Below are 23,305 nucleotides of genomic sequence, written 5' to 3' on the forward strand. Positions count from 1 at the left end.
TCGAGCCCATAGGAATGTTGTTCCCATAGATTTCGATTTTTATGAATATTTACATATTTATGAAAGAAAACATTCAAAATGTTTAATTCAGTAACTTATATAATACTAAATGCACTCAAGTCATGGGCTTTTGCCAGTCATGAGACTGTGACTGCTTCAGAGTGAGTTCATTCTCGAGCCCTGGGGGAGGATGATGAAGGAGCGATGCGGTACAGGACACCTTGCCTGGGAGCAAACCCAGGGTAGGGAAATCAGCCTTGCATGAGCACCTACTGTATGCCAGGGGCTTTCCTTGACATTAGGCTGCTGCTGTTCTAGCCTTCTCTTTGAATGTGATTCCTAATAAGAAATCTGTTTCTGCATTGTTGAATGCACATGCACACACACGCAACACATTGTCACACCTGTACCTGCAACCAGCATGTCACACAATTCCTTCTAACTATGGGCAATACGTGCTGACATCGTATACCATAGAATAGGCAATTCTCCTTTTATTAATTTCAGTTATGACTCTGTAAATGAACTTCAAGACTACCACCGCTGACCCACCCCCAGTGGTTTGGGACTTGAACAGAATTTGGCTCAGCCAGGAGGAGGGGATTCAGAGTATTGACCTTGGACTCATGCAGCCCTTGGGTTCAGGTCCCAGTCCCCTGGCCCACAGCTATGTGACTTGAACAAGGTACTTGACCTTTGGAGCCTCAAGTTCTTCATCTGTACAATGGGGTTAATGGTTTTGCGTGCCCAGAGCACTGTTGTGAGGACTCAGTGAGAGCCTGTCTAAAAGCAGTTCACACGGGCCTGGCACATAGTCAAACTCTAAGTGAATGCCATTTTCTCTTATGACAATGACTGTCGTCATCAACTGTAGTGTCATGGCTGAGAAGACAGACTCTGGAGCCAAACCACCTGGGTTCAGATCACAGACCCACCCTGTATGTACTTCCTGTGTGGCCCTGGGTGAGTTACTTAAGTTCTCTGTGCCTACAGCTGTTCTCATCTGAGGATGAGAATAGAACCTTTCTCATAGGGTGGTTATGAGGATTAAAATAATTAATCCAGGTAAAGTATTTAGAAGAGAGCTTGGCACGTGACAAGCCCTGGGTAAATGATAGCTATCGGCATCATCTCATGTGATCCTTTCCTGTCCTTGCAAGAGAAGTATTTTCATCCCATTGCACAGTGGAGAGTTCTGAGGCCAAGAGACCTAGTCAACCTGTCCGAAGTCTCCTAGCTAGGAAGTGGAAGTGCACATTGGTCTCCTGAGCCTCCAGCACAGAGACTGAGTCAGCCTCAGAGCTCCGTGGTCTCAGGGCAGGAGGCTGACCAGCCACTTCCCTACAGAACAGGGAGTGGGCACTGGCCGGTTGATGCTGTTGCCGTCAGCAGACACATTATCTGGAATTTGTTCCAGGACTCTGCAGTGAGGACACTGAGTTGCTTTGTTCAAGATGACGGAGCACAAAAATGCTTCCCAGTGAACTGTCCCTATGTAAAATGTCCCTCTGGCAAACGTCTCTCCCAGCTTAACTCTGTCACCTCTTCGTCATCCCCTGCATATTGCCTCCTGTCGATGATTGGACATTCCGTGCTGAGTGATTGGGTGTAACGTACTTGCATCAGCAGCTCAGTTCTCATCCATCTCTCTGCTCTACCACCCTAGATAGAGCTTAGGAGATGATCCACGAGGCTGCTTTCCCTAAAGTGTTGGGGCCAGCCCCACCTGCACCCCATAGACTGGAAGTGAGGAAACGGGAAGAACATCAAAGCAGTGTTATTAGAAATAGGGAAATGGATGTTGGATGAGCAAAGCCAACCATGTCTGCCATTCTGGGATTCTTGAGGGTTGCTTTTGAGACAGGGAAGGGAGTGGTTTTCCACCCAGGAGTGGAAATAGCACCAGCTTGATTCACTTCCCAGCTGTGCTGCCCAGTCATGTGGCCTGGCTCAAGCCCATCCTTTCTGTCTCTCTGGCCTCGGTTTCTCCATCTGTGCAATGGATGGAGAAATGGACTTTACTCTGACTTTTCAAGATGCTGTGGATTCTTTCTATGTCATTTTCATTAAGTACCCAGAGACGAAGCACACCCAGAAAGGGCTCTGAACCCCTCAAGAAGAAGAATGATGAGATGTGGCACCTCAGATAAGCGTCTGTGGTGGAGAAAGCCCCGGACAGCACCCTTCACATCTGCGCCTGCTTAAGTGGTGTCTGAAGTCACTGTTTCTGCAGAACATCACCCTAATCACTAAAACCCTTGTAATTTTTCTTTTTCTCCTCCAGGCATCACCAAATCAGCCCCCCTGAGAGTGTCCCAGCTCTTCTCAAGGCGAGTACCTTTCACTTGTCTACGCACACATGCCCTTCTTTACTTCCCTCTTGGAAGGCAGAGGGTAAGAGACAGGGCTCTGGAGCCAGACTCCCTGGATAGGGATCCCAGCTCCAGCACTTCCTAGCTGAGTGAGCCTGAGCAAGCCTCACCACCTCCCTGGGCCTGAGCCTTCCCATCTGGGAGAGGGTAGCAGTCATGCTGCCTGCCCCCAGGAAATGAGAAAAAGCAGGTAAAACATGCTTAGGATGGGACCTGGAGCAGAGTGTCCTGAGAGTCTTAGCTATTATTTTCTTCTTCCTTCCCTTCATTCTTTTATTTTTTAATTCTTTTCTTTCTCTCCTTCCTCTCCTTTCCCACACATAGGGAATCTCTCGATTTCTCCCTCCCTTTTCCCCCCGTCTTTCTCTTTCCTTTCCTCATTTCTTTCCTTCCCCTTCTCTTCAGTCTCCCTTCTTTCTCTCATTTCTCTCTCCCCTTTTCTCTTTCCCTTCCTCTCTTCCCTACCCTTCTCTCCCCTACCCTGTTCTCTCCACCTCTCTCCCCTTCCCCTCCCTCCTTTCATCATTTCTTTTTTAAGTTCCAGGATACATGTGCGGGTCATGCAAGTTTGTTACTTAGGTAAACATGTGCCATGGTGGTTTGCTGCACCTATCAACCCATCACCTAGGTATTAAGCTCGGCATGCATTAGCTATTCTTCCTAAGGCTCTCCCACCTGCCTGCCCTCCCCCAACAGACCCCAGTGGGTATCTTTCCCCTCCCTGTGTCCATGTGTTCTCATTGTTCAGCTCCCACTTATAAGTGAGAACATGCGGTGTTTGGTTTTCGGTTCCTGCATTAGTTTGCTGAGGATAAGGGCTTCCAGCTTCATCTGTATCCCTGCAAAGGACATGATCTTGTTCCTTATTATGATTGCAGAATATTCCTTGGTGTATAGGAACCACAGTTTCTTTATTCAGTCTATCATTGATGGGCATTTCGGTTGATTCCATGCCTTTGCTATTGTAAATTGTGCTGCAATGAACATATGCGTGCATGTGTCCTTTCTTCCTCTTCTGCCATTCACACGTCACTCCTCGGTGCCCAGCCCCACACTTAGCCCTGGAAACTCAGAGATGGATGAGACACAGTCTCTGCCCTCGGAGAGCTAGTCTAGTCGGGGAGATAAACCAGTAAATCGGAGATCTCAACCTGGCACCATAAATGCTTCACCACAGGCACACGCTGGGGCAGTGGGAGCTCAGTGCTGGGCTGGAGGTGCCCAGAGCCCTCTGGGTGCTGCCATTGGGAGCAGCCATCCAGAGCCCACTGCTGTGTGCCATGCCCCTCAGACTAGGTGGAGAGTTCCTCGGCATCTTGAAATCTCCCTTCCTCTCCAATATTGGAGCAACTGTATATACGGAAGACATTTTCTGAGCCTTCCGTTCCCTCCAGACGTTTTGGGGAGTATTAGTAGCAACTAAGGGCTGTTAAATCTGCCTAACTTTTTTAAGGCCTCAGAGTTAGAAAGCTCCACCATCCTCTCTCTGGGTTTTAACTTTAGCCCCTGTTTAATCTGAGCCACTTGAATGGTTTTGATGGCAAGCAGGAGTTGATTGTCTTGGGTCCGCACCTTCTGTTTCTCTTCTAAGAAAGGGTATGAATTAGGAACATTGTCAAATCAGGTTCTCTGCTCTGCAGGTTGCGTGCTTCTCAGGTGCCCCACAGAGCTGAAATATTGATGGATGAGACACCTTCCAGAATTGGGGCTGACATCTCCAGCTCAGATGAGTTCCTTATGCATTTTGCAACAGGTTTCCCTAGATAACCCTTTATCATGGCAGTAGACAAAAAAGAAAGAAGGGCATGGGGACATCTGTTTATAATTCCATAAACTTTTGCATTCACCTGCTATGAGGCCTCAGGTGGAGGAGGAACTCTGGAAGCAAACAGGCTTTAACAAACGTGATGTCATGTAACCAAAATGGAATCATATGCAGATTGGGGAATCTCATCCACATTTAGCTGTATGCTTAACCCAGCTACGATAGTTAGAAACATGATGTCAAGTTGTGGTGTCTAGGGGTGGGTGGCATAGTGGAGGGGTTAAGGGTGTGGCCTCTGGAGCCAGGATTCAAATTCTCTATCAGCTGTGTGCTTATGGCATGTTATTGAGTCTCTCTCTGCCTCTGTTTTCTTACCTGTAAAATGGGTGTAGAAACAGAAATTACCTCCAAGGCTTGTCACAGTTGTGGTGGAATTTAAATGAACCAGTTTGGATGAAGTAAATAGGAAAGTGCCTGGCATGTAGGCGTGAGAATTAAACACATTTACCGCTAGGGGAAGTGGGCCTCGTAGGGATTGTTGCAGACAGGGTGTGATTCAGTCTCAAGAGGTGGCTGCTGCCCAAATCCAGCTGACAGCACCACACAGGAGTGCAGACCCAGGCACACGGAAGCACCTGCTTTTCAGGAGAAGGGAGGCAAAGTGAGTGTGTGTGTGTGTGTGTGTGTGTGTGCGTGCGCGTGCCTGTGTGTGTGTGCGTGTATGCATATAACCTCCTGGTTTTCAAATATTAGCAACAATTTCAAATTAGAAAAAAATAACCTCACTGGCCAAATAAATTATATCCACGGATCTGTGGACTGGATATGGCCCCTGAGCCACTGTTTTGCTCCCTTTGTGTTAGAACAACTCACCTTGACTTATTTATTGCTACCTGCAGGGCTGGATGAATCCCAGTCCTGTGAGAAATAGCAGATTCATGGTTCCAAGCATGGGCTCTGGAGTCAGACTCCTGAGTTTAAGCTTTAGATTCACCACTTTGTAGCCGTGTTTTCAGCTCTCTGAGTTTTCGTTTCCTCATCTCTAAACCAGGAGGTATAAGAGCCTCCACTGCAGAGATTTGATTCGTGCATCAGTGAGATACAATGTACATACCAGATGCATGTGACACAATTCCCAACCCAGAGTAAAAAACACAATGCTGACCAGGCGTGTAATCCCAGCACTTTGGGAGGCCAAGGTGAGCGGATCACAAGGTCAGGAGTTCGAGACCAACCTGGCCAACATGGTGAAACCCCGTCTCTTCCCTAAATACAAAAAATTAGCCAAGCAGGGTGACAGGTACCTGTAATCCCAGCTACTCGGGAGGCTGAGGCAGGAGAATCGCTTGAATACCAGAAGGCAGATGTTGCAGTGAGCCAAGATCACACCACTGCATTCCAGCCTGGGCAACAAGAGTGAAAAACTCTGACCAAAAAAAAACCACACATACACACACACACACACACACACACACACACACACAATGTTGTACAAATATCGTCAGTAAGAAGCCTTCTACATCCTAGTCCATTACAGAACCTGTTGTTCTCCATGGAGTAGAGAATCTGTTTGTGGTCTTTGGTTGCGAGCAACAGAAATCAACTCCTGATTTAAGTCTGAAAGAACTCTTGGGAGAATATCTGGAGTAGCTCACAACATAAATGAAATAATCAGGCCTTGAGAGGGATTAAGAATAAGACAGATTCTGGGATTCAAGCAATATTCAGGATTTAAATTCCCAGGACAGAGTCTGATTGGATGATCTTGCATTATGTGCCCACCCCTTAGCTAAGAGCAAGACATCTTGACCGACAGCCCTATTAAAGCTGCAGTCATTTGAGAAGATATCTGAATCGGGACAATCAGGGTATAGGATAGATTATGCTGCAGTACTCAGTAGATCTTGACATCTCAGTGGCTTCACACAACAAAGGTTTGTTTCTTACTCACATAAAGTCCAGTGTAGATGGGGTGAAACCCTCCGGGGCAGCTCTCTTCCACAAGCTGACTCAGGGATCCGGGGTGTTTCCATGTTACGGCTCTGTCAGCTCAACCTGTGCCCTCCATGGTTGCTGTCAAAAAAAAGAGAAAGGACATGAGGGTTGCAGGGGATGTGTTTATTGGCCAGGCCTATGAGTGGCTTACAGCATACCTGCTTATGTTCTATTGGGCTGAACCCAGTCACATGGCTGAATCCGACTGCGCAGGAGACGGAAAATGTAATCTTCCTGCTTCCCAGGAAGAAGAAAAGGAAATGGAATTTGGCGAACATGTACGTTGTCTCTGCTCTGGAAAGAGTAAATCCTCGAAGAAAAATGGGGGTGTTCATATCAAGACAAGGAAGAAGGGTTGCCAGACTGGGGTTGGAGATTTAATCTTCTCTCTTTCCACACAGATCTTGCCCACGTGTCCTCCCCAGCCAGCCTTCCACAGCCATGGCAGCCTACGGCCAGACACAGTACAGTGCGGGGATCCAGCAGGCTGCGCCCTATACAGCGTACCCACCTCCAGCACAAGCCTATGGAATCCCTTCCTATAGTGAGTACCAAACAACCCTTACTCTCCTCCTTGGGTCCCCAAATCATGGTCTTGGTTCTGCGCTATTGTCTCAGCTAAACGTAGATTGATAAATACAACCAACCTGATTTTGGATTACAGATAAAGTTAAAGGCGTAACACTTTAAATATGGTTCAAATTCTGTAGACTGCAGTATCAAGACCCCTTTTGATGGCAAGAATTGGAAATTGAACCCAAGCTGGTTTAGGGAAAATCAGAACTGAATGATTTGCATACAGAGAGACCTGTGGATACAGCTGTCATCGGGTATGGCTGGGTCTAGGTGCTAAAATCTAGGTGCTTACAAGGAGTAAGTCTCCTTCCATCTTCAGATGCTCCCAGTAAGTTCTCCCTGCTTGGTGGCAAAGATGGTGCCTGTAGACTCAAGGTTTGCATCTTTTTAGCTCTGCATGCCCAGTGGAAGGAGAGCTCATTTTTCCCAGGAGTTCCACAGTGGCCCTCATTGGTCCAAGTTGGGCCATGTGACAATGCTCATAGCAAGGCAAAGAGAACAAGGTGATGGAGAGAAGGAAATGGAAGCCTATGGATTGTCTATGTAGGAGGGCGGTTTTCTTAAAGGAAAACAGAGTGGTCGCATCAGAAGAGGGAGAAATGAATGTGGTGGGAGACAGAGCAGAAACAGCAGACCTCCCGCCCTTGACTGTCCACATTTTTTTTAAAGAAGATAATTTAATATTTATTTAATTATAGTTTCATGTATTAATATATTTTAATATCAGGAACCAATATGAGACTTGATATATTTGTCCAGAAATTATTTCTAATCTCTGATCTCTGGTCTTATCTAAACCATGACTGTAGACACAGAGAGGAGAAGGATGATTACCACAGGCTAGGAAGGGTAGTGGGGGGGTGGGAGGCAGGTGGGAATGTTTAACAGGTATGAAAAATAGAACAAATAAGACTTACTATTTGATAGCACAAGAGGGTGACTATGGTACATTTTAAAATAAAGAATAAGCGAATGGTTTGTAACTGAAAGGATAAATGCTTGAGGGGACTGTCCACATCTTACTGCTAAGAACTGAAGACTCGCGAACCTGACTCACCGCCCATGCCCACCTGCCCTTGCCACTGGCCTTTGAGTCATGCTATTCCCTCCCATCCTAACTGATATGTTAACCAAAGCCCTTTTAGTAGCAAGTGACAAAAACGCCAGCTAATCAGCTGGAGGAAACAAGGGAGTTTATTGCCTATGTAGCTGGAAAGTCCTAGGGCACTGACTTCAAGCAGGCTTGGGGTCCAGGTCCTCAAGGGATATCAGGACTCAGCCTCTGCTTCCCTTTCTGTGGGTCTCTGGGTCAGGCAGGCTCTCCCACTGTGGTGGCAAAGACAGCCCTGGCAGTTTCAGGCTGCAGTGCCCCCCAAAAAGAGAGCCCCTCCTGTCCAGGACTTCCTGCAGAGTCCCAGGAATTTCTCTACTGGACTCCCACATCCATCCAAGAAGATACCTACTGTGGGTGGCCATACTTGGCCACATGTCCACCCGCAGGATCAGGGGTCAGGTCAGCCTTACCCAAAACAACTGATCTGAAGGTGAGGAAGGGGTGGTTCACAAAGGAGGAGGCAGGAAGAAACTACAGATGGCCACTCCACATGACTTTACAGCCCACCCAAATCCAGGCCCTCCAGTGGAAAGGACATAGGGTTGGTGGACAGGGACCTGCCTGCCTGACTCCACTGCCCCTGACTCTCCAGGCCTCAGTTGCCTCAACTGTAAAATTAATATGCTCATCTCATCTTCCCACCAAGAGGGGTGCTGCTCGAATTGAGTGCAGAGGCTGATTCTTATATTTCTTTCCTCCCTCCTCTTCCTCCATACCGTTTGTTCATTCATTCATTCGTTCATTCATTCATTCATTTAACATCATGCATGAGGCAAACAGTGGTCAACAAAGCAGAACGGGCCCTGTCTTCATGGAGCTTACAATCTAAAACCGATGCTCGGGCAGCACTGGGTGGACAAGACTCTACAGACATTTCCTTTTAGCCTTAGTTTGCCACAGTCTTCACCCAGCCCGTTACTCCCTTGAATTATCTCTACCTGTTCCATGAAGACATTTGAGTTTGCAAACTCTGGCCTACAGTTAGAAAAAAAAATTTTTTTAATTTTCTTTTTTGAGGTAGCATCTCACTCTGTTACCCAGGCCAAAGTGCAATGGCACCATCTCAGCTCATTGCAACCTCAACATCACAGGGTCAAGCGATCCTCCCACCTCAGCCTCCCAAATAACTGGAATACAGGTGTGCGCCACTGCACCCTGCTGATTTTTTGTAGAGGTGGGATTTGGCCATGTTGGCCAAGCGGGTCTTGAACTCCTGGCCTCAAATGATCCACCACCTTGGCCTACCAAGGTGCTGGGATTACAGGCAGAAGCCACTGTACCTGGCTCCAAATTTTTAAATCTGTATATGTAATTTCAAATTATGATTCACAGCAGAAAGGAAGCAAAGACTTGTTTTAGGTTCTAGGGCCGGGAAAGGCCTCTTAAATAAGGAGCAAATTCAGCTGAGAATGGAGAGATGGCCATGTGCAGACGCAGACAGGAGAGCATCCGGGCAGAGGGGCGGCCCCTGGGAACAGGAAGGAACTTGGCAATTCTGAGAAGCCCAATGGCTGGAGTGGAATGGGAGATGAGGTGTGTGAGGTAGGCGGGGCCTCTGAGGCCCAGGACAGATTTGGGGTTCTGTTCCAAGTGAGACTGGAAACCACTAGAGGGTTTATAAGCAGTGGGTAATAGGACACAATTTAGGTGGGTTTTTTTTTTATTTTTCATTTTATTCTTATTTTTGTTATTTTTAGAGACAGGGCCTGACTCCATATCTTCCAGGCTGGAGTGCCGTGGAGCAATCACAGACTGCACCCTCTACTTGGCAGGCTCAAGGAATCCTCCTGCCTCACCCTCCTGAGTAGCTGGGACTACAAGCATGCACTACCTCCCCTGGATAATTTTTTTTTAATTTTTTTGTAGAGACGGTGGGGGGTGTCTCACTTTGTTGCCTAGGCTGGTCTTGAACTCCTGCCCTCAAGCAATCCTCCTGTCTCTGCCTCCCAAAGTGCTGCAAAGACAGGCATGAGCCACCATGCCCAACCCAGGTTTTTTTTTTTTCTTTCTTTCTTTTTTTTTTTTTTTATTACATTTTAGGTTTTGGGGTACATGTGAAGAACATGCAAGATTGTTGCATAGGTACACACATGTCAGTGTGGTTTGCTGTCTTCCGTCCCCTCGCCTGTATCTGTCATTTCTCCCCATGCTATCTCTTCCCACCTCCCCACCCCCCCATCCCTCCCCCATTTCCCCCCAACGGACCCCAGTGTGTAGTGCTCCCCTCCCTGTGTCCACGTGTTCTCACTGTTCAACACCCGCCTATGAGTGAGAACATGCGCCAACCCAGGTTTTAAAGATCACACTGGCTGCTGTGGTGAGGCTAGCTCAGATGGAATCAGGAAGACAAGAAGGAGGGCCTGTTGGGAGACGGATGAAGCCTGGAGCAGGAAATGTTGGAGGCCTGGGGGGAGGCCGTGGCCCCGGACAGACAGATGTAGACAGAATCAAGAGCAACTCTAGAGGGAATTGACATGGCCTGTCGAGGCATCAGACCAGGCTTAGTAATAGTCACCATCGTTGACTTCCTGTCACTCACACTGGTTTGTGCCCACTAATTCCTTTAATCCCCACCTCAACCCTATGAGGAAGGTCACCTCATTATCTTCCCTTGAGCGATAAAGAAACAGAGTCTCAGAGAGGTTAAATAACTTACCCAAGGTCACCCAGCTGGTTGGTGGCAGAGGTGGAATTAAGCCTAGGCAGCCTGGCTCTGGACCCCGAGCCCTCACCCGCGGGGCTCTGCCGCCTGGGTATGCATTCTGTAAATCCCAGGGATTACCTATGACAGACCTTGGCCAACAGGTGTGGCCATCTTTTCTAACTTTCTTCCCCTCCTGTGCTAGAAGGCTTAGAATACAATCACACATAAGTTATCCCACTTGGCTGACAGCCAAGAAAAATGAAGCCATATTCTTTTTCACGTAAAAGAGAAAAACTAGCCCTGTTCCCAGACAAAACATGCATAAGCTGGAAGTTAATTTGGTGCAAAGTTATTTTACTGTCTCAGTTACTTTTGGAGCGTCTGTTCCTGGATGATACAACGTACATGATAAGAGCGCATGTCCTGGAATTCTGCTTCCCGGATTCACATCCCATCCCTGCCTGTTGCTGGCGCAAGACCCTGAGGGAGCAGCCTCCCCTCCCTAAACCTCAGTGTTCACATTCATACAGTGGGAGTAATACTGAGTCTGCACCTCTCATGGTTGCTGGGAGGATTAAATGAGATCATCTACACCAGAGGTTGGCTAACTTCTTCTGTAAAGGCCCAGGTCGTAAATATTTTCTGCTTTGCGATCCATATGGTCTTTATCACAACTACTCAGCTCTGACATTGTGGCATGAAACCAGCCAGACCATATGTAAACTAATGGTTGTGTCTGTGTTTCAATAAAACTTTATTTACACGAACAGGCAGTGGGCCAGATTTGGCCCATGATCCTGATCTAGATGTAGGGCTTCCTCACCAGGGCCTAGCCCAAGAGAAATGCTCAACAAATGTCACCTGTCCCAATAGAAGCCAGGCTGACACACACATACACACACACACACACACACACACACACAGTGTCCATGTCACTGAACAATAACAGGTGGATGAAAAGCCATTTCCCTTTACATCTGCCTATGCCTGAGCAAGCCGTGTTTGCTCATCGTCTGGACATACCTTGTTGAATCTTGTCAGGAAACTTTTTTTCATTGCTCCTTGGCAAATACCCCTGTTTACTTTGTTTAAATAGCTGCAGGAAATAACACAATTGAGCAAACTAGAGCCAAGGACTGTCAGAGTACTGAGTATTTTTTCACGATTTATTATGCAATATTAAACATAGAGTAATACTACAGACACCTGTGAACTGACCATTCAATTTAGAAAATAAAGGGAGGTGGCCTTCCTTTCCTCTCAAAGATTCCTGGGCGCCCAAATTTCATGTTTATCATTTCCCCACATTTCTTTGTGTAGAAGGGATCAGCAAACTTTTTCTATAAAGAGCCACATAGTAAATGTTTTTATCATAGCAGATGACACAGTCTCTATTTCAGCCACTCAACTCTGCCACTGTAGCATGAAAGCAGCCATAAGACAAAGCATACATGAATGGGCATGTCTGTGTCTCAATAAAGCTTTATTTATAAAATGAACAGTGGATCACATTTGGCCTATGGGCTTGAGTTTGCTGACCATTAGAGTATTTTAAGCATGCTTTAAAACTTTACATTCATTGTATATTTAGTACACATTCTTTTGCAACTTGCTTTTTCCACCCAACATTATGTCTGTAAAATGTATCCATAGTCATACAAGTAGTTGTAGTTCATTCATTTTTCACTGCTGTATAATACTCCACTACTCGACTGTACCATAATTTATCTACCCATTCTTTAGATAGTCTTTTAGGGCTTCATTTGTTTCCCATTGCATAGGATGCTGCAGTCAGCATCTTTGTGCATTTCTGAGGGGTGGAAACCTATGAGAGGAATTTCTGGGTCATGGGGTATATGCATTCTTCACTATCCTGGATGATGGTAAACAATTTTTGTTGTCTCTGGCTGTGTAAAAAGCCACTCTAGAACTTAGTGGCCTAAAACAACATTGACGTATTATTTCTGTGGGCTGGCCAGGTGGGCCTGCTCTTGGTCTCTTACAGTCCCCTTTATGCTGCTGTGCTCGGCCAGCAGGTGGGCTGGGGCTGCCTAGATGACACAGTAGGGCCTCTCTCTCATGTGGCCCTTCCTTCTGGGTTTGTTCAGGCGTGATGGGCTCAGGTTCTGAGAGGCTGAAGATGGAAGCTTCAAGGCCTCTGGGTGCTGAGTCTCCAGAACTACTGGCCGTGATGGCGCGTACGTGGTCCCAGCTACTAGAGAGGCGGAGGTGGTAGGATCACTTGAGCCGGGGAGGTCAAAGCTGCAGTGAGCCATGAGCGTGCCACTGTACTCCACCCTGGGCGACAGAGTGAAATCCTGTCTCAAAACAAACAAACAAACAAAAAAACCTGGTAGTTACATATTTATTTTAATATGCATTTCATATCTATATATGTGTGTATACAAGTATAGATATATCTACATACAATATACATACATACATATGCATACAAATATACATATTGTATGGAACCTGTGACTTCTTGGTCATTATTGCTTAAAGCAAGCAAATAATTTTAAAATTGAGTTGATTTTTTTTTTGTTTGTTTTTGAGATGCAGTCTCACTGTGTCACCCAGGCTGGAGTGCAGTGGCATGACCTCGGCTCACTGTAACCTCTGCCTCTCACCTTCAAGCGATTCTCCTGCCTCAGCCTCCCAAATAGCTGGAATTACAGATGTGCACCACCACAGCTGACTCATCTTTTGTATTTTTAGTAGAGACAGGGTTTCACCATGTTTTCCAGGCTGGTCTTGAACTCCTGCCCTCAAATGATCTGCCTGCCTCGGCCTCCCAAAGTGCTGGGACTATAGGCATGAGCCACCATTCCTGGCCTGATGTTTAAAAATACATGAAAGGAATCATTGCATGGATGGTGCTGGGATGCGGAAAACCAAGCAAGTGGTGTACAGCATTGGAGACAGGGAAGCACTAATTTGGTCCAAAACCCTCATGGTAGTCATGAGAAAACGGAGGCTTGGAAAGCAGGGGGCACCTACTTCCATGATATTACAGAGCCGGGGCAGTAAACGAGAACTCTGGGCTGTGCCATGTGCCATGGCTGATCCAGAATTCACATCACTGAGCACCTGCTCAGGGGGCTGTTCATACTTTAAACATGAATCATCTTCTGTCTCTCCTCTGCTCAGAGCCCTCCAGGGCCCCTCTCAGGATCAAAGCCAAAGGTTTTCCACTACAGTAGCTTTGCCCTGTCTCCACCTTGATAATATTTCTGACCTCATCAATCACCCGCTCCCGACCCTCACTCCACTCCAGCCACGCTGGCCTTCTTGCTGTTTACCCATCCAACATACCAGCTATGCTCCTGCCTCAGGGCCTTTGCACATGCTGTTCCCTCTGCCCGGACAGGTGTTCCTCCAGGTGTCCACAAGTCTTGCTCCCTTGCTTCCTGCAAGTCTTTGTTCAAATGTCTCTTCCTCCATGGTACCTCTTCCTCCTCCTCCATGGCACCTTTCCAGATCACTCTGTTTAGAATTTCAAATCCCAACTCCCCTTAGCCAACTTTGCTGCCTCCTTCCCTGCTTCATTCTTCTTTTTAACACCATAAGACACTAAATGGAGCCAAAAAAATTTGATTAAATTTTAATGTTTAGAGGATTGTGTCAGTGTGAGGTTCATAGATAGGAGGAAAAAGTGTGTGCCACTGAGTGTGCCAGGGAATCTGGGAGCCAATCATGTTCTCTCTTGTGTTACCCAAAAATATTTTGTATGCTTCTCCTCAACTATGTGTTTTACTTATTTTTCTACTGTCATCCTCCTCCCGCTAGCATATAACCACTCAGTATCTCCAGCATCAAGATCTGTGTCTCCTGTCGTGTTGCAGGTGCTGAGCTAATAGTTGTGAAATGAGCGAATGAATCCTTATTGGCTCTGTGTTGTTGACACTGTCTCTGAAATCCACACGCTTACTTTGGTGTGTCCATGAGCAGAAACCAGAGGAATTTGCAGATAGTTCACGAGCACCTTTCAGAGGCTTCTTTCTCTTTGCTGTGAAGATATTCATCAGAGATGCCTGGAAAGCAGGAGGCCTGATGAGATCAATCTGTCCCTGGGCCAAACTATGATCAGATTTTTTTTTTTAACACAATCTTTTAGCACAGTGTTCCTCCATCTGGTTTAAAAGACCAGTTTTGGGGTTTGTGCTTTTTAATTTCTGTTCCACCATGGACTGATACTTCAGTAAAATAAAATGAATTGCTAGAAAAATCCAATTAAATGTTTTTTATGCCGAGCGCAATGGCTCACGCCTGTAATCCCAGCACTTTGGGAGGCCAAGGTGGGTGGATCACGAGGTCAAGGGATTGAGACCATCCTGGTCAACATGGTGAAACCTCGTCTCTACTAAAAATACAAAAAATTGTATTTTTATGGCGCGCGCTTGTAGTCCCAGCTACTCAGGAGGCTGAGGCAGGAGAATTGCCTGAACCCAGGAGGCGGAGGTTGCGGTGAGCCAAGATCACGCCATTGCACTTCAGCCTGGGTAACAAGAGCGAAACTCCTCCTCAAAAAAAAAAAAAAAAGTTTTTTATTTGTTTTGAGATGAAGTCTTGCTCTGTAGCCCAGGCTGGACTGCAGTGATGCGATCTCAGCTCACTGCAACCTCCACCTCCTGGTTTCAAGCGATTCTCATGCCTCAGCCTCCTGAGTAGCTGGAATTACAGGTATGCGCCACCACACCCAGTTAATTTTTGTATTTTTAGTAGACATGGGGTTTCATCATGTTGTTGACCAGGCTGGTCTCAAACTCCTGACCTCAAGTGATCCACCGCCTTAGCCTCCCAAAGTGCTGGGATTACAGGCATGAGCTGCCGTACCCAGCCAAATTAAAATTTTTTTAAACACAGTTTTCTAGAGAAACGGCCTTCAATGTCAGAACAATCCCAAGTTGCTGCAAGAGTTTCTGGATGTTTCTTCTCAGTGCCTGACTCTTTCTTTCTGAACTTGTGACCGACACATGGACCACAGTCTGGACAGCAGACCTACGGGACTGAGCCCCTGTGTGCCTTTGCCATTTTCACATTCTCTTCTCTTTCTCGTAGATGAGAATTTTATGATCCAATTCCTTCAGCAAACAAAAGAAGAGGTGAAAAACTTCATTTTCTTTTCTTTCACAGTTGTTCACTCACCAGTTTTTGAGCACCTACTATGTGCCAGACAGGGAGCCACATATGGGGAGACTGCAGTGTACAAGAGGGACCCAGCCCCACCCTCCTGGGGCCCCCAGCCTAAACAGAAAGCAGAGGTTCAACAGTGGACTGGGATGAGTGCCAAGCAGGAGAACTTCATGGCTGAGTTGGGTCATAGAAGGCTTTCTAGGGAAACAATATTTGCCTGATAGAGAAGAGGGAGGTGTGGGTTCCAGGCAGAGGAAGCAACATATGCAAAGGCTTTGAGTCCAAAGACATTATTGCAGTTTGGTTGTGGCTATTTAAAATGGACACTGTAGGTACCCTTAGATGCAGCGACTTCTGTATACAACTGAGACAAGCACTCTGAGGTTACTCGAGGAAGTATGTACATTTCATCTTGGGTTGTCATGGCAAAAAACCGGAATCAACCTGGAGTTCATCATCAGGGGACTGGGTGAACAACCAGTGATACTTCCAACTTTGGCTTTCCATCCCGTCACTAAAACAACAGAGCGTCTGAGCATATGGCTTAAGCAGAGTGAGCGAAGGAACCCAGGAAAGGCAGTGACGTTGGACAGGTGGGCAGAGCCCATGTAGAGTCACTGCAGAGTTTCAATTTTGCTTTAGGTACACAGGGAGGCAGACTGTACCCAATGCAATGTTAACTACTCCTAGTGGACTAAGCAAAAAGAAGGTGTCGTGTAAATATTGCTCGTGGCTGTCATCATTGTTACTGAAGTCTGGTACCATCAATAGTATAAACCCCTTCACACCAGTATTGAGAAGTGTGAAGATAAGGAATCTTGACTTCAGGGTTACCTGCCAATTGCAAGACTCCAATCAGATGCATTGGCAGTCTCAAGTCCCATATCTTTAAAAGGAGGGAAGTAATATTGCCTGTTTTGTGTGTGTGTGTGTGTGTGTTTTTTTTGAGACGGAGTTTCGCTCTTGTTACCCAGACTGGAGTGCAATGGCGTGATCTCGGCTCACTGCAACCTCCGCCTCCTGGGTTCAGGCAATTCTCCTGCCTCAGCCTCCTGAGTAGCTGGGATTACAGGCACGTGCCACCATGCCCAGCTAATTTTTATTTTTAGTAGAGACGGGGTTTCCCCATGTTGACCAGGATGGGCTGGATCTCCTGACCTCGTGATCCACCCGCCTCGGCCTCCCAAAGTGCTGGGATTACAGGCTTGAGCCACCGCGCTCGGCCAATATTGCCTGTTTTATGGGATTGATGTGAGCTTTAATTACTTCATTCAGAGCTTTTGTATGTTCATTCTTTCCTCTTTAATTTCCTAACAACCCATCATTTCATAAGAAAGGAGACTTCCAACCTGGGGATGCAGGAGGAACTTTCTGGGTCACCAAGCAATTAGGCGAACCATCTAAGACTCCAGCCCAGATCTCCTGACTCAGAATCCATCTGTCTTTACCTTACTAAGCATTCTCTTATTTTATGGGGTTGACAGGGTAAGAAGGAGGAAATATCAATAAGGAAACCATCCACAGAACTGGAAATGTTCTTGAAAGAAATGAAATTTTAAACAGCAGTGAGTTACTGTTTTATACCTATAAGATACACAGAGATAAGCAGTGTTTGATAACACATTGAATGTGGTTGTGGAGAAGCAGGACTCACCCAGTGCTTGGAGAGAATGTCCACCTACAATCTAGGGAGCATCATTCAGCATCCAAGAAAATTTAAGGTGCTCTTGCCCCTGGACTCAGCTACTCCAACCACTGGGTACTTACCTAAAAGATAGACTTGCACATGTGCACAAAAATGTGTGTGTGTGTGTGCATGTGTGCGTGTATGCGTGTGTGTGTGTGTTTACTATAAGCTACTGCAAATATATATGTATATGCATATAGATACATCTATATGTTGAATATATTTTCTGCATATATTTCTGTATGTATACACATTTGTTGCATGTGTGTGTGTGTGTGTGTTATGTGTCTATTTGTTGCTGCTTAAATTACAGTCATAAAATCTCACAGCCATCCAAAAGTTAATGAATAGGAAACTGGTTAAATTATGGGGAAAACACACATTAGAATGTCACACAGAATAAGGAAGAACTTTATAAGCTCATGGAGAATGATCACCATCACATATTGTGAAGCAGCAAAAGAAAAAAGAAAATGTAGAACAGAATTTGTTGAATACTCCTATTTATTTTTAAGATATGGAATAGATACATACATTACATATATATGTTATATACATAAGTATGTATATGCACAGAACCTGTCTGGAAGTGAACTGTGTTCCATAAAGCTGATAATAGTGGTTGCCTGTAGGCAGAAGACCTGACAGGTCAGAGATAGGAAGAGACACTTTGCTCTACGCCTTTCGTACTATTGGAATTTTCTACAATGCAGCCATTACATTTTCAATAAAAATTAAGTGAATGAGCTGATAATGATTAGTGTCTCCCCTTCAACATAGTCCCTTTCTCAGCGAATTGTTCATAGAATTAGTACCTATGCTTTAGGTAAGCATGCTGAGTTTGGCTGAAGCAGAAGGCAGATTTGTAACTGTGGCCTTGGGATAAGCAGGTTTCCCTGTGAGAAGATTGGAGAGTGTGTCTTAGAGTTGAGTGACATCATCTTTGCAGAGGAAGGGTGGTTCATTTCACACCTTTTCCCAAAATTCTAATGGACATTTAAGCCATACACGGCACTACTCAGTGGCGTAGTGGGCTGCAGGCTTGCCTACCTACCAAGCTGAGGTAGCATGAAGCTGGCGGCATGTAGAAATATGAGACCTTCGTGGCCTGCTTTTCCCTTCTCGACTTTTGATAGTGTCCTAGGATGTACCAAAAAAAAAAAAAAAAAACAATCACAACTGCAGTGAGAAAATAGCACCTTAAAACCAGCCTCAAAGTCATGAAGATAGAGCAGCATCTATGATGACCTGGGAAACGTGAATTGCGGAGCCCACAGGGGCAGCTTGTGGTCACATACACTGCAGACATGGTGTTAGTAGACCATCTTGTCATTCAAAAAGAAGCCATAAGTCCAGATTTTTGTGTGCAGAATATCCTGACTTTCAAACAAAATCAACTAATTTAGTTTTTCTTAAAAATATGCAGGCCAAGTAAAATATGTCTGTAGGCTAACTTTGGCTGACAAACTACCAGTTTGCAACTCCTCATTTGGAAGCTGATAAAATTGCATGCTGTCTTGACCCAACAGCTTTTTTGTGTGTGACAAGGACACATCCTAATCATGTGTCCTTGGTGCTTTTTTTTCCCTCTTCCTTCAAAGGTATCAAGACAGAAGACAGCTTGAACCATTCCCCTGGCCAGAGTGGATTCCTCAGCTATGGCTCCAGCTTCAGCACCCCACCCACTGGACAGAGCCCATACACCTACCAGATGCACGGTCAGTGTGGCGCTTGGCCCCTCCCTGCCTGTCTCTAAGGCACTACCTAAGCTGGGTGTCCATTCATTCATTCAGCAGATTTATTGAGCACCTACTATGTACCAGGCTCTATCTCAAATAGTGGGCGAAATAGATACGAGATCTGCCTTCATGGTCATTATCTGGAAGTGGGGAAAGACTAACGATAAAGTTGGCAGATAAGCCAGATGATCTTGGAAGGGGGTTGAATATAATAAGGCAAATAAACCTGGTCTTTGCATAGAGAGTAATGAGCACTTGGGAGGTCAGGAGAGGTGAGATTTGTAACTTTAGATCAAATCATCAGGGAAGGCTTTTTGAAGAGATCACATTGGACAGAAGCCCAAAGGATAAGGCAGAGCAGCCACATAGACATCTTAGGGAAGAACATTCAGGCAGAAGGAACAGCCTGTGCAAATGCTGCATGCAGGGAAATGTCTGGATGTATTCGAGGCACAGACCTGAGACCCGTGAGACTAGAGCAAAGTCAGAAGGCATGTAAGAGGAAAATACCTTAGAGAAAGAGCAAGGTGCAATCACGCATGGTCTTGAGGCATATGGGAGTTTGCTTGTATTTTAAGTGTGATGGGCCAGGGAAGTCTGTTGTAGAGACTCAGAAATGTCAGATGGTAGAAATATTGGACAGTCAGGTAAAGACGCTGTTACTCCAGGCAGCAGGTTCAAGGCTCTGAAGCCCCAGAGGTTGGCCTTAGGGAAGGAAGAACTTCATTTTGTAACCCTCCACCCACATGCCATAAGGAACTGGCTCTCTGGGTTCTCCCATGCTCACCTCCACTCTTTTACCATCCAAAGGGCCTTCTCTGTTCTGATGTCCCCTTGGAAGTATGCTGGAGTTGATGCATGGAACAGAGCAGAGGGCTGGTGGCTGTAATCTTGGGGATCCCCATTCTGCTGTTTCCCTTTATATAAGCTGCTAAAAATGACTATCAAGGATCTGAAAAAGTAAAATGACAAGATGGTAGGCTGATGAGTGATTGTACTTTTTTTCTGAGACTGAGTCTTGCTATGTTGCCCGGACTGGGCTCAAGTGATTCTGCCACCTGAGCCTCCAGAGTATCTAGGACTATAAGTGTGTGCTGCTGCACCCAGTTTTGATAGCACTTTTCTTTTAAAAGAAATAAACAATCTAAGTTATGTAGAAGGGGTTCTTCATTCATTCCATATGTTGAGCACCAGCTTGACACCTGGCACCCTTCTAGGCACAGCGGGCACAGCAGCCCACAAAGACAATCCCCTCATGGAGAAAGATGGGCAGTAATCACTTGATAAACATAGATAATTTAGATTTTGATAAAGCCTGTGACAGAAAAGAAACTATTTGCAAGTATTACCACTTCATCTTTTTTTATTTTAATTTTTTTACTAAGGAAGTAATAAAAATGATTGTTCAAGGGCAGCATTTCAGGAAAAAAAAAGTGAAAGGAAACCAAATAATCTTAGAGATGTGTGTAGGGAAAGCAGTTGATAAGCATTCATGCCCAGCCCTGGGAATAGCTTCCTGGAAAGGTCTATGTCCAAGTTTGTTGGTGATGCCATGAGCTAGCCTTGACCGAACATGCTAGGTGCCAGCTGATGCTGTGTGGATTCTCTCATACAACCTTCATGATGCTCTCAAGTGATGGGACTGTATTATTCCCATTTCACAGAAGAGAAAACTGAGGCATAGAAGGAATGACTGATTCGTCCAACACCAGGGCCAGGAGTTTAGATTTTATTGTAAATGTAATGGCAAAGGTCAGAAGTGTCAGATCTCCCAAGCCCCAGCCTCACTGCAAAGCCAATGCCTGTAACCACCGCACTCTCCTGACTCCTCTACTTCTGCTGTCACCTCTGTATCCCCAGTCATGGCCTGTCTGAGCCCCACTGGAAGGAGTAAACTGCTGGGACCCATTTCTCCAGGTGGGGAGTGAATGATGGCACTGGTCCCAGTAATAGGAGGTGTGTGAAGGCATGGAACTTGAACTTGCATTTGAGTCCATCTCAAGCCAATTTCTTTCCAGCTCTTCAAATAGAAACTGGACTTACTGTCTCAGGGCTCCTGAGGCCACAGAGTTTGAACTGGAAACCCAGTCCCCCTATCCCATTTGACACCCCCTCAGCCACACAATAAGTGATCTAAGTTATGTAGGAGGGGCCCCCATTCATTCATTCATTCATTCATTCATTCCATATGTTGAGCACCGGCTTGACGCCTGGCACCTTCTAGGCACGGAGAGCACAGGAGCCCACAAAGACAATGCCCTCGTGGATAAAGATGGACAGTAATCAATTGACAGATAGATGATTATAGATTTTTATAAATCCTGTGACAGACAAAAACAGGGCAGCATGCTGGACCGTGAGCAGGGCAGGAGTGATATCAGCATTTACCAAGTGTTCAGGGGCCTCCCGATGGAAAGGACGCAGACACAGGAGGGCCGGAACCAGGCCATGCGGGCAGCGGGAGTGCAAGAGCGAAGTCCCCACAGCAGGAAAAGGCTGACGGTGTTTAAGGAATCCAGAGGAGCCTATCCTATCCTCCACAGGCCAGGATATGCAGAGTAACATTCTTTCTTCTCTGGTCCTTAAAGTAACCACATGAGGTGGGCACCATCAGCCCTGCTTTCACAGATAGCGAAAGTGAAGCTCAGAGAGGGAAAGTGACTTGCCCAAAACCACAGAGCTTTTAAATGTTGGGAGCTGGGATTCAGACTCTGCTTTCTAGAATTCTAAGACCTGTGCCGTTTCCTCTAAATGATGAGTTTTCCTGGACCCCTTCGGGACTCCAGGCACTGTCCTAAGGTCTGCACATAAACCATGCCTCTTAATCCCTCCAATAGCCCCATGACATGGGCAGTATCACTGCCCTCATCTGACAGGTGGAGAAACTATGGCACGAAGTGTTCCAGTAACTTGCCCAAGGTCATACGGCCATGGCAGTGGAAACCGAGCCAGGTAGTTGCCCAGGCACATAACCCTCACGCCAGCCTGCCCCTCACACTCTCTTAGATCCATCTAGAAGGTGATTCTCGGGGATGAGCCTAGGACCCCATCCCCCACCTCCATCCCCACCAGCCAACATGTCCAGCTCTGCTCCCGCCCTACCATGGGAATCGTTCAGGTTATTTTCTTATCCTTCTTGCAGCCCAGATGACAGAAGGGCAGCGGCAGCAGCTGGGCTTTGTCCCAATTAACTGCCTTCGGTCTGATGCTAATGGCTATAAACTGCTCTTGAGACAGCCCAGGCATTTTGCAAGCCTGACATATCCCTCCTTAAGTATTTTTTTTCAAACACAAACACACAAAACGCTCACACACCATGCCCATGTGCTTCCTATTAACTATTTTTTTTTTTTTTTGAATTGTTGCAGAGGAGAAATAAACTCTCAAACTACTGAGAGCATTTCAGAATGGAAGACGCTGGTTGAGCTTAGTTTCTCAGAGGAAAAAAAGAAATAAAACAGATTGAGGTTTATGAACTTTTAGGCCTGAAAATGCTGATTTTGTGAAATTGGCCCATAATGAGAAGCTAGCATGAATCTTTTTTCCTTTCTAAGAATTAAAATGATAATTTTGGCCTATAATTCTAACACCTGGGGAGGCCAATGCAGGTGTATTTATTGCTTGAGTCCAGGAGTTCAAGACCAGCTTAGGAAACCTGGTGAAACCCATCTCTACAAAAAAATAAAATAAAATAAAATAAAATAATGTAGCTGGATATAGTGATGCATGCTGTAGTCTCAGCTACTTGAGAGGCTGAGGTAGGAGGAACACTTCAGCCCGAGAGGTCAGGTCTGCAGTAAGCCGTGATCATGCCACTGCACTCTAGCCTGGGCAACAGAGCAAGATCCTGTCTTTAAAAATAAAATTAGCTGGACATAGTGGTGTGCAACTGTAGTCCTAGCTACTCAGGAGGCTGATGTGGAAGAATTGCTTGAGCCCAGGAGTTCAAGGTTGCAGTGAGCCATGATCACCCCACTGCACTCCAGCCTGGGCAATAGAGCATGACCCTGCCTCAAAAAAAGAAAAAAATATATAAAATTTTATAGAAGCAAAAAAGATGCTCATGGAACTCACCTCATCATTTTTCAGATAAGTAAACTGAGACACAGCAACAGAGCATCTTATGGAAGATGGGAGAGCAGGCAATAGACAGGCGAGGATGCCTCCCACTGGGTCTTCTAGCTAATCTCATAAATTTCCAAAAACTTTCACACAGTCATCACCCCAAAAGGCCCTGGCTTGAGATCTGTATCTGTTTGGATAACACTGCCCCTCCA

The 23,305-nt window shown here is 46.0% G+C and overlaps 1 protein-coding gene across 3 annotated transcripts in view; it reads left to right on the forward strand.

The window, feature by feature from the left end:
- The window catches only part of EYA2 (EYA transcriptional coactivator and phosphatase 2), a 292,955-nt gene that overhangs the window by 97,638 nt on the left and 172,012 nt on the right, over nucleotides 1-23,305 (forward strand). For 2 of the 3 annotated variants that reach the window (XM_039479738.2, XM_074406621.1), the window contains exons 3-5: nucleotides 2,285-2,330; nucleotides 6,534-6,676; nucleotides 18,891-19,007. In XM_039479738.2, coding sequence (XP_039335672.2) covers nucleotides 2,285-2,330; nucleotides 6,534-6,676; nucleotides 18,891-19,007 — 306 coding nt within the window. The remainder of the gene's footprint in view (nucleotides 1-2,284; nucleotides 2,331-6,533; nucleotides 6,677-18,890; nucleotides 19,008-23,305) is intronic. The other variant, XM_039479741.2, reaches the window with a different exon arrangement.

Source organism: Saimiri boliviensis, chromosome 9, assembly GCF_048565385.1.
Source record: "Saimiri boliviensis isolate mSaiBol1 chromosome 9, mSaiBol1.pri, whole genome shotgun sequence".
NCBI classification, from domain to species: Eukaryota; Metazoa; Chordata; class Mammalia; order Primates; family Cebidae; genus Saimiri; species Saimiri boliviensis.